Source organism: Notechis scutatus, chromosome 2 (assembly GCF_049901735.1).
Source record: "Notechis scutatus isolate UNSWTSFEM ecotype Mainland chromosome 2, rNotScu1.2, whole genome shotgun sequence".
Classification (NCBI taxonomy): Eukaryota; Metazoa; Chordata; class Lepidosauria; order Squamata; family Elapidae; genus Notechis; species Notechis scutatus.
In genome coordinates, this window is record NC_142010.1 from 2408673 (window position 1) to 2420142 (window position 11470).

The following is an 11470-nucleotide window of genomic DNA, read 5'->3' on the forward strand; positions in this document are numbered from 1 at the left end:
CTTGAACAATGGGCCCTATCCAACAAAATGAATTTTAATGTGGAGAAAAGCAAAGTTTTACATTTAGGCAAGAAAAAATCAAAGGTACAAGTACAGATTAGGCAAGGCTTGGTTCAAAAACAGTAAAAGGGATCTTGGAGTCCTTAGTGGTCAATCACTTGAATATGAGCCAGCAGTGTGCAGCAGCAGCCAAAAAAGCTAATACAATCCTGGTTTGTATAAACAGAGGCATAAAATCAAGATCACATGCAATATCAGTGCCGCTTTATAAAACCCTAATAAGGCCACACCTGGAATACTGCAACCAGTTTTGGTCACCACACTAGAAAGAAGATGTTGAGACTTTGGAAAAAAAAATCAGAGAAGAGCAACTAAGATGATCAAAGGCCTGGAGATTACACCATATGAAGAGCAACTGCTGGATTTGGGTTTGGCTAGTCTAAAGAAAAGAAGAATTAGGGGTGACATGATAGCATATTCCAGCATTTGAGGGGCTGCCACAAAGAGGAGGACGGATCAAATTATTTTCCAAAGCACCAGAGGGGGCAGGACGAGAAACAATGGTTGGAAACTAACCAAAGAGAGAAGCAACCAGCAATTATGGAGAAACTTCCTAAAGGTGGGAATAATTAACCAGTGGAATTACTTGCTTTTAGAAATTGTGGGCGCTCCATCATTGGAGGTGTTTAAGAAGAAACTAGACAGCCACTTATCTGAAATACTATAGGTTCTCTCCTGCTTGAGCAGGGGGCTGGACTAGAAGACCTCCAAGGTCCCTTCCAGTTCTATTTTATTCTAAGGCAACGAGGAAACCCGGAGCCATTCAACAAACCAGATTTAAGACCGAGAGTGAGTTTAACTATATATAGAGAGAGAGATACCCAAAGCCAGAAGGAAAACGTCCGGACCCTGCTGGTACAACGAGAAGAGCAGCGCGCGTTCAGACACGCGGAGGATGACGCGGGCGCCAGGAACGAACACAGGGGAAGAAAAATCGAAATCGCCGCGAAGCCGACCGCTCCCTTTCATAGGAGCCCAAGCCTCCCCGCCCAACCGGCCTCTGGCCACGCCCACCTAGAATCCTCAGACTAGATTTCTCGGGGTTTCTCTCGCCCCTTGCCTTTGATCTTTCCCCGCGCCGCGGTTAAGACCTTGAGCTACTTCCACCTCCCACCGGCGCACCTGAGCCAGGTGGCGGCCTTGGAGTAGTGCCCCATTGGCAACACCGGTCACAGACTGAGCGCTTTCCCCCCCCCCCCGCGTTTTAGGCTTTGGTGGGTGTGTGGGGGGGGTTTCCCCCTTCTGTGAGGGAAATTGGAAATAGATGAGTCCTCGACTTACCCCCACAATGGAGCCCAACGATTCTGTGGTTCAGCAAGACGTTTGAGTTTTTGGCTCCTTTCTTGTCCAAGTTGTTAAGTGAATCCCTGCAGTTGATAAAGTACTAACCTGGTTGTTAAGTGAATCTGGCTTCCCTCATTGACTTTGCTTGCCAGGAGGTTGCAAAAGGGGATTGCATGACGCTGGGACCCTACAACCGTCATAAACAACCAAGCAACCAGGATGATTAGGGGACTGGAGACTAAAACATATGAAGAACGGTTACAGGAACTGGGCATGGCTAGTCTAGTGAAGAGAAGGACCAGGGGAGACAGGATAGCAGTCTTCCAATATTTGAGGGGCTGCCACAGGGAGGAAGGGGTCAAGCTATTTTCTAAAACACCACAAGGCCAGACAAGGAATAATGGTTGGAAACTGAACAAGGAGAGATTCAACCTGAAAATAAGGAGAAACTTTCTGACAGTGAGAACAATCAACCCATGGAACAGCTTTGCCTTCAGAAGTTGTGGGAGCTTCATCACTAGAGATCCTCAAGAAGAGATTGGACTCCCAACAGTCAGAAATGGTGTAGGGTGTCCTGCTTGGGTGGGGGGGGGGGGGGTTGGACTAGATGACCTACAAGGTCCCTTCCAACTCTGATTATCTGTTATCTGTTAAATACAACCAGTTGCCAAGCGTCCAAATTTTGATCACCTGACCATGTGGATGCTGCAAAGGTCGTACCTTTGGAAAAACAGTCCAGAGTCCCTATTTTTCAATGCCAGTGTAATTTTGGTCACTAAATGAACTGTTGTAAGTCGAGGACTACCTGTATTGAAGGAACAACTCCCCCTCCCCCCAAGAAACACAATAAGTAGGCTTGGAAAGGCTGCCTTTGTTTTCTAAGGGTCTTTGAACTTTGGTGTTGGAGAAGATTTCTGAGGATTGGTGGAGAGCCAAGAAAAACAATGGATAACCTAAGAGAGAGTTTCTCAACCTTGAGCTACTTTAAGATGTGTGGGCTTCAACTCCCATAGTTCCCCAACCAGCATAGGAGTTGAAAGCCACACATCTTAAAATTGCCCAAGGTTGAGAAACAGATCAACTCAAGAGTTCTCGCTGGAGGTATAGATGATCAGGTTGAAATTATCATCCCCTCCCACTTGTGACTGTATGACTGTAACTTTGTCACTTGTATCCTTACAATTTATATTGACTGTTTCCTAGTATGATTTGATTGCTTATTGTACCCTAGAACTACTATTAAGTGTTGTACTTTATAATTCTTGACAAATATATCTTTTCTTTTATGTACACTGAGAGCATTTGCACCAAGACAAATTCCTTATATGTCCAATCTCACTTGGCCATAAAGATTCTATTCTATTCTATTCTATTCTATTCTATTCTATTCTATTCTATTCTATTCTATTCTATTCTATTCTATTCTACTCTACCTTATGATTCTTGATGAATGTATCTTTTCTTTTATGTACACTGAAAGCATTTGCACCAAGACAAATTCCTTGTGTGTCCAATCACACTTGGTCAATAAAGAATTCGATTCAATTTTATCTATTCTATCGTGAGAATCTAACACTCTACAGAAGGCTCTGATCCTGGGAAAAGAGAACGAAATAGGACCAGCAGAAAATGGGGTGAACACAGTGATGGGAGAATCCTTTGCAAAATCTGAGGGACCAGATAAACAGAGAAAATTATATGGTCACTAGGAATAAATAGCACCTTAATAGCCCATAATCACTTTTGTTACCTTCCATAAGCTTTGGAGATTCCTTCAGACACCCATCCATGGGGGAAATGTGGTTTCTTCTGCTTTATAGAATGGGGCTCGAACAACAGAACTAGGGTTTCATTGGCAGAATGAACCACCAGAAGCCAATAGTGGGTGATGGAGCCATCACCCAGAATTAGTTTGGCTTAATTCATACCTGTTAAGCATTAATTATAGGTTACACAAGCCATTAGCTTTCAATAGATACCAAACTGTGGGGTCCTTGGTGCAGAGGGTGGTTTTCTTGCAGATGTTTAATTATTGAGTGCCAGATGTTACTACTTAAGTGGGTAATGAAATGTCTGCAAGCAAACCACAAAGCACCAAGGACCTCACTGTTTATCCTGAGCTGCAAATATTCTCTTCCATGGATGTACCAAACAATAAGCTATGATTTACAACAAAGGTTGGAATGATCCAATCTTCTAGGCCAAATCCAAACAAACAATTTTATATTAGTATACTGGCCTAGTGTGGCCTCTATAGTAATTCAGCAATGTCAGGGGTCAATAGCTTGTGAGTGATAGGAAATAGAGCAAGGGTCTTCAAACTTGGCAAGTTTAAGACTTGTGGACTTCAACTCCCAGAATTCCTGAGCTAACATGACTGGAGGAGGAATTCTGGGTGTTGAAGTCCACAAGCCTTAAAACTGTCAAGTTTGAAGACCCCTGGAATAGACTAACATCAAGTCCACAATTCATATCTCCACTCTGGTATTGCAGGATCCCAGGCTAATCTTTTTCACAAGATTTGGGGGGAGCGGGGAGGAATGGAAAGAAAACAGGAGAAAACATAAGATTTATAAGCGATAAGAAACCTAGCTGATTTTCCATCTATTAGTTCCCATCAGAGGCAAACTACTCTGTAGGTAGTTGACTCTTCCTGCATCATGTCACTCAAAATATACACTGTGCCCAGGAGTATGGAACTTGTATTTCAGCAGCCTCTAGAACACTACAATTCCCAGCAGCCCCAGCCATGAGATGTAACACAGCAACCTTGGACTCCTTGCTCCCTCTTATGCAACTCTGTGGGCTAAGTAAAATTGTCCACTTGGTTTGAATTTGTCCAAATTCAAGTTATCCCAACAAGTTTCATAGCTGGAGTGTGTTTTGAGATTTGCTTCTTACTCTGATCTCCCAGGGCAGCCAAAATTTAGAAAGAGTCTGGTGCATCTTTGAAAACTAACCCATTGAAGGCATAGATTTTTATGAGCTGCATCTGCATTTGATACCTTGCTTCACAGAATTAGTAGTGTCAAAAGATCCCAGTAGACCTTTCTTCATATTTGAACAGGAAGCAAATTCCGAATTACTGCACGCAAACAAATATAAACCCAGAAATTTGTTCAGAAGACTGAAATGACAGAATCAGGCAAGGACAGTCTCACTTTATTCATGCAAGTTTTATTTCGGGCTTCAAAACAAAGGATGGGCTCAATCAAATCTGACAGCTTTAATTTTCAGATCACCAGCAATAGAGAAGTATTCCGCTGTATCCATTTCCAGTCTATTTGGGAACAGGAGTTCTTCCCCCTTCTGCATTTTCACAAGGATTTGTTGGGCATCATAGCAGACAAAGAGCTGGAAGAGATGAAAAAGAAAGTCTCTTGAGATATAGTTTATTGTATTGTTCACAAGTTCATAAGAAAGAGTGCGCCCATTTGGTGTCATTTTTGAGGCACTAGGCTAGAAATCGGGAGACTGCGAGTTCTAGCGTCATCTTGGGCACAAAGCCAGCTGGGTGACTTTGGGCCGGTCTCCCTCTCTCAAGCCCTGAGAAACAGGCAAGAGCAAACCCTCTTCCAAACACTTGCCAAGGAAACTGCCAGGACTTTTTCCAGGTAGTCAACCAGGAGTCAAAAACTGACTTGAAGATACACATAAAGATTGTGCACGCGCACAGAAAAATAAATAAAAGATTGGAGCTTTAAAACCAAAACATTTGTCATGCCCCTGTTGGAGTCTGACTGAGAGGGAGAGGAGGAACAGCTGACAGGGAGTGAAGTGTGACTCAGGAGGTTGTGGAGGAAACTGGGGAAGAGCACAGGCCGGCTAAGCAGTCAGAGGAAGACCCAGGCCCATTCCCTCTTCATCCTAGGGTAGGCAGGGAGGAGCAGATAAGGGAGAAACATGAATGGTGTGGTCTATGGGGGAGGAAGGGGCCCTGATCCTCTTCATGGGCTATAACTGTGAGGACTGTTTAAAAGGACAGTGCTGGAAGTAAAGCGTGAAATCATTCTAGTATGTCAGTTCTTATCTGAGTTGTGGTGTGTGTGTATTTTGATATCTGTGGACGTCTTCAAGCCCTTATCCTGCCTTGTCTCATTAATTGCTTCAGTGTGGCTTGTGTTGTTTTTTCCTTTTATAATTTATATGTATTTTGAGTTTGAACGGCATTTCTTCCTTTTTGCAACTGTTTGTGAGGAAGTTTTTCTTCAATAATTGGAGCTTTGAAGCCAAGTTGAAGGAATTAAAGGGACTTCACCTGTTTTTGTGACTGTTGCTTTTGTATCCCACTCTGGGTCATCACATTTCATTAGCTCCCTTGAATGTTCATCAGCTGGGGTATAAATCAGTGATGGGATTCAAAAAATTTTTACTACCTGTTCTGTGGGCATGGCTTGATGGGCGTGACAAGGGGAAGGATACTGCAAAATCCTCATTCCCTCCCCAGCCCACAAACTTGCTTTCCAGCTCCATTCTCCTGTGCAGGGCAACCAAAGAAGACCCAGCTGATCAGCTGGAACTCAATGGGAGGCAGAGAATAGATGGGGGCGGGGCCAGTCAGAGGTGGGATTTGCCTGTTCTCTGGACGACTCAAAATTTCTGCTACCAGTTCTCCAGAACTAGCCAGAACCTGCTGAATACCACTTCTGGTACAAATCAAGTAAGCCAGGGGTCTTCAAACGTAACAGCTTCATGACTTATGGACTTCAACTCCCAGAATTCCTCCTTCTGTCATGTTAGCTCAGGAATTCTGGGAGTTGAAGTCCAGAAGTCTTAAACTTGCCAAGTTTACAAGATGTAAGCAAATACAGCAAACCTTGGTTAAAAGCTACCATTTCCAAGAAAGCAAATGTCCAACTTTAGACAACACCAAGACAATTGCATATTAGCTTGCCAGGTCCTGTAAATTCAGAAAGGCATTCTTGTAATGGTAAACTACCAGTGCAATGGGTTTTATTAAAAAAAAAACTTATTTAATCCACAAAACATGAATTGGTTTTCAAGCAGCAGTCATTCCCTCCAATACAGCCACTCCCAATCTTGTCCAGAGATGTCAACCTTTCTGTTTATTCTTGATAAGCTACTTTGCTTTTATTGCAATTAGTTGTAGAGTTCAGTTTTCCTCAGCCTGATGCCCCTTCCAGGTCTGATAGCCATGCTGACATTTGGTATCTGGAAGATACCAAGTAGAGGGGGAGACCAACAGTTTTTCTTACCTTGAATTCTTCCCCCTGTTGGAAAGGGAATGCTGACTGCCTTATCTCCATCCCCCATTCTCCACACGTTTTGGAATTGCAAATAATGGTCTTAACATCCCCCTGACTGTCAAAGCGAGGGTTGAAGTGAAGGGCCAGTTCAGATTCATTTTGGCCCAGGTTGATGGCAAAACTGGAAAGAACAAGTTTTGATCGTTAGTAGATAGTCCAAGAAATCTATTGCCACATTCAGATCTCTACATCCATGGTACATGTGCAAAATATAAAAAAGAAACCATAAAGAGGAGATGTCCAGAGCAGTCCTACTTACAAAGGCTACTCTGGACTTTCATCTTTATTTCCCAAGACCACAGGAAAGGATTAATCCCCTTTCTCTTCCGGACTAGAAAATACAATCTGGCTGCATTAGAATAGCTACCCAATAATTAGAGTAATTTGGTATCTGATCCAGAAATAACCAATTTATGAATACATGCTGGACCCTTGAGTCATTCACAGGTTAGATCTGATGTGCCAAAACTTGTTCACATTCTCATTCTATGTGACAGGCAAGTTTTAACTCCCTTCCTTCCCTGGATCTAGTATTTTTCCAATATCAGCAAGAGATATGCTGACTTTAGCTCCTAGAATTCCACAGCCGGCAGACACGGAGCTGAAGTCCACACATCTTAAAGTTGGCAACTTTGAAAAACACTGCCCTGGTACTCCATGTGCACATGCAAAAAAAAAAACCTGAATTGCAGAACTATTCCAAACTCAAGCTTTTTTCAAGTCAAAGACCGGTATGCTTCATTTTCTATGTGTTTTAAATGGCGTTTGAAGGATTTTATATTATTTGGCCTTCATTAAGGGGGTATCTTTATATTACCATGCAAAGACAATTCATTGTTAGATTAAAAAAAAACCAAGGTTCTCCAAAAAATTACAACAAATGATCATGTAAAGGATATGTACAGGTCCAACCATCTACTGAACAAAAATGGATTCAGTGTCCCTGTCAGAATGAATTCACCCCAATATCCATCCAACCCAATATTCTTTGTAATGTAATTCTATTATTGACAAACCTTTTGGCATCTATGTCTACCTTGGCTTTCACTTTGATGCAAGTGCCAGACCTGATTTTCACGTGAGCAACCAGTTTCTAAAAAAAGAAGAGCATGGGGTGAGAATTGCCAAACTTCTAGCCCAAAACAGAAAAGAACATTAATCAATAATGTAATTATCTCATGACTGATAAAAATTGAAAGCACAGGGGGGAAAAAGTCAGGAAAGAAAATTTCCTCTGAAGAGCTTAGTCTTTCTTTTCTTTACATAAAACTTCTAAAGCAACATATAGGATTTCTCGAGTGGCAAATGTACTACCATAAGTACTGTTCCAGTTCATTTTTTTAGAACTGTTCTTTTATCAAAAAAAAAAAAAAAAAAGCACTTGTTCCTCCTTTGTGCTGATATGTGCTTCCCTTGTTATTTTTATAGATTAAAATACACATGTTATTTAAAAAAATATACACGTTTCAAATTCTGGAAGTGTTTCCCCAGAAACCCAAGATTGTTTTTCCACCCATTTCAGAGTTTCCACAAATTTTCCATCTCTACTATAGACCGTAGCTGAATTCTCACATCACACTGTGATTTCAACATGGTTTCATGAATAAACCACAATCGACTGGATTTGTACATCCTGCTGATCTGTTTTTGTTAGCTTTCCCGGGCAGAACAGAGAGGAGACATGATGACTAGACAGCTAATTCTACTTTGTTGTAAAGCTATATTAACAAGTCTGAAAATAGGATTTTTTTCCCCTCTCCTTTGCAGCCTGAGAAATTAAGGAGGGCCGCCACCCCCCTCCGCCTCTTTCTCTATCCATTACGGACCTACAGGATATGCCTGCTCTTATCTCACCATTCCCTAGGCATGTCTTCATTCTGCATTTCAAGGTCTTTCTCACATTCCATTACATTTTGTATTTTGAAACCTAAAAATGTTTGGGTTGCACATGCAAAGCCAAAGCTAAGCAAACCCGGTTAAACTTTAGCATAATGCGTGAAGCTTTTTTTGTTTAGGCTAAGTTCCCAAAAACTTAATTGCTTATGAATAAAATTATCCTAGCTAGGTAGAAAACAACTAGTGTACATGAAGTGTACATATTTCCATAAACATTTTATGTAAGGAAAAGAAGAAAAAGGAGCTTGCAATTCAATGAGACTGCAGCTGTGTTGAAACCCAGGAGATCAAGTAATTGGAGTAATTTCAGATAACTTAGCTTAGAAAGTACAAAGCATTTATGCAAAGGTATGTACTACAGTTTGTTCACACTGCAGAGAAAGACAATATTTTCTCACAGTGAGAAGCCAAGTTTTGCTAAGCAGTGGAAAATGTCTCTTTGTTCATTACTATTACACACATAAGGATACTATTCAGTTCACAACACTCTAAAAATGGTTTGGATCAAAATGTGGAAAAGCAACCCAACAGGCTGGGTTAATTACCCTCAGTTTTTCATACACTATAGCTGTGTTTCTCAGTCATGGTTAGTTAAAGATGTGTGAACTTCAATTCCCAGAATTCTGAGAGTCAAAGTCCACCCATTTTAAACTTGCCCAAACTGAGAAATGCTTCATTATAGACTCTCCCACTAGGGCTGTGGAAGACTAAGGAAGCTATACCTTAGCATACCTTTCTCCAACTTGGGAAAGGCAAAGTTTTTCCCCACCCAAAAGTGTTTCCAGCTTTTATTTTGTCACTTACAAGATAATAGGTTTAAGTATAAACATAGTTATGAATACATGAAATGGATACATATAATAAAAAGAAACAATAGGACAGGGATGGTAGGCACGTTGGTGCGCTTATGCACGCCCCCTACAGACCTCTTAGGAAAGGAGTGAGGTCAATAGTAGACAGTCTAAGGTTAAAGTTTTTGGGGTTTGGGGAAGAAACCACAGAGTCAGGTAGAGTATTCCAGACATTGACCACTCTGTTGCTGAAGTCATATTTCCTGCAATCAAGTTTGGTGCAGTTAACTTTGAGTTTGTATCTATTGTGTGCTCTTGTATTGTTATGGTTGAAGCTGAAGTATTCATTGACAGGTAGGACATTGCAATGTATGATTTGCATAAATCATGCATAAATTTTTGCATAAAGTCTTAGTAAGGCACACATGCAGTACTGCATCCAGTTTTGGTCACATTACCAAAAACTTGAGACTTTGGGAAAAGTGCAAAGAAGAGCCACTAAGATGATTAAGGGCCTGGTAACTAAAAATATGAAGAATGATTGCAGGGGGCTAGTCTAGAGAAAAGACAGACTAGGGGTGACATGATAGCAGTCTTCCAGTATTTGAGCAGCTGCCACAAAGAGGGGGTCAACTAATTTTCCAAAGCACCAGGAGGCCAGACAAGAAACAATGGATGGAAACTAATCAAGGAGAAAAGCAACCTAGAACTAAAGAGTAACCTCCCAATAGTGAGAACAATTAACCAGTGGAACAGCTTTGCCTTCAAAAGTTGTGGGGGCTCCTTCATTGGAGGTTTTTAAGAAGGGACCTATCTGAAATTATGTAGGGTCTCCTGTTTGAGCAGGGGGTTGGTCTAGAAGACCTCCAAGGTCCCTTCCAGCTCTGTTCTGATTGAAATCTGACCAAGATTGGACCAATTCCTTTAATGTCCTCTTTAGTGTATTTTAAGCTCCAGTATAACTTTTGCACTTCTGACAAAACGCTACACTTGTTTTACACCAAACTTCTGAACCAATTTTTCCCCCCCAACTTCACAAACTCGAAGACTCCATATCCCATGCTGCCTAGGAGATGCTAGGAGTTGGGAGTCCACCCGTTTTCAAGTTGCCGAGCCTCAAGAAAAAGCACGTCCTAAACAGCACAGTCATATTACACTCATCTCTTCCCTTCCCGGCTGCGCAACATCAGCACTTCTGTATTCGGGGCGAGAAATGCAGCCTTTTCTACTCACCGCTTCCATCGTTTTTCGATTTCTCGGAGAAGTCGCAGCAGCGCCAACCTGTGAAACAAATCCCTGAATTTGTCCCGGGCTCTTTCCCCGCAATCTTGAAATAGCTTTTCAGCTGCAGGTGCTTTTTTACTACCAGCCAATCACAGGAGCGAAACGCTGAGCACCAATTAAGGAGGTGGAGATGGGAGTGATCCAGGTGGGGATGATGAGCGTTCAATCAACGGAGCCGTGAGAGGGCGGGTGCATTGCGCGTGTGTTAAATAGACATTTAAAAAAATAGAAATAATAATAAAAAATGTTTGCAATTTCCACTGTCTATTCGCGGCTTGGACAGAAATATACCTTTTTGAAGAAATGCAGAGAAAAGTCCTTTTAGACTACAACTCCCAGAATTCCTCTGGAATGTTTTTTTTTAAATGATGGGGGCATAAAAGAAGGAGGGCCGTGTGACTACAGTTCCCAGCAGCCTTTAGGAGCGTGATTAATCCATGGTCTTCGCCATGCTACGATTATGATTTGTGGACAATGAGTGGCCTGTTCCGGATTGGCTGCGTTGGGGGCGACACTAGACTTGCAATCCTAGGGGCGCAAGGAGAACCTCTTGAGGGGAGGGGGTGCGGGTTTTGTTTTGTTTTTTGCAAGTTTTACGCAGATCTCAGGTGGAAATGTTAATTATTCCTGTTAAATGAAAGCATTGCAAACTGCAGCCAGAATTGCAAGCATAGGTATTGCAGGAGAGTATGATAGCCAAAAATATTGACAGCTCAGCTTCAACTAAATGTTTAGCGGATAAGAAAAAAAAGGCAAAAAGGAAAGCGGCCAATGTTTCTTTAAAATTTTTTTTTTCTGCTTTGTAAATTCTCAAAATGTTAGTGCCGTCCTTAAGATTTCTCACAAGGCAAGTAACACAGCTTTAAATCCAGATTTCCAGATTTAAAC

The 11470-nt window shown here is 41.7% G+C and overlaps 1 protein-coding gene across 1 annotated transcript; it reads right to left on the minus strand.

Moving 5' to 3' along the window:
• Positions 1–4503: 4503 nt before the first annotated feature.
• Positions 4504–10671, minus strand: LOC113424586 (16 kDa beta-galactoside-binding lectin-like). The gene is made up of 4 exons (XM_026686353.2): positions 10532–10671; positions 7628–7704; positions 6561–6732; positions 4504–4698 (listed from the first exon to the last, which is right to left on the minus strand). The coding sequence occupies exons 1-4, from the start codon at positions 10538–10540 to the stop codon at positions 4552–4554; spliced, it is 405 nt and encodes a 134-aa protein (XP_026542138.1). The 5' UTR covers positions 10541–10671; the 3' UTR covers positions 4504–4551.
• Between the last annotated feature and the right edge of the window lie 799 nt (positions 10672–11470).

Bases quoted from the DNA above. Each gene is read 5' to 3' on its own strand.
- LOC113424586 (XM_026686353.2), bottom strand. The intron at 6,733-7,627 runs GTTTGTCAATAA...TGTTCTTTCCAG, and splicing joins GTAGACATAGATGCCAAAAG to TTTTGCCATCAACCTGGGCC. The intron at 4,699-6,560 runs GTAAGAAAAACT...CATCTCTTCCAG, and splicing joins AACAGGGGGAAGAATTCAAG to CTCTTTGTCTGCTATGATGC.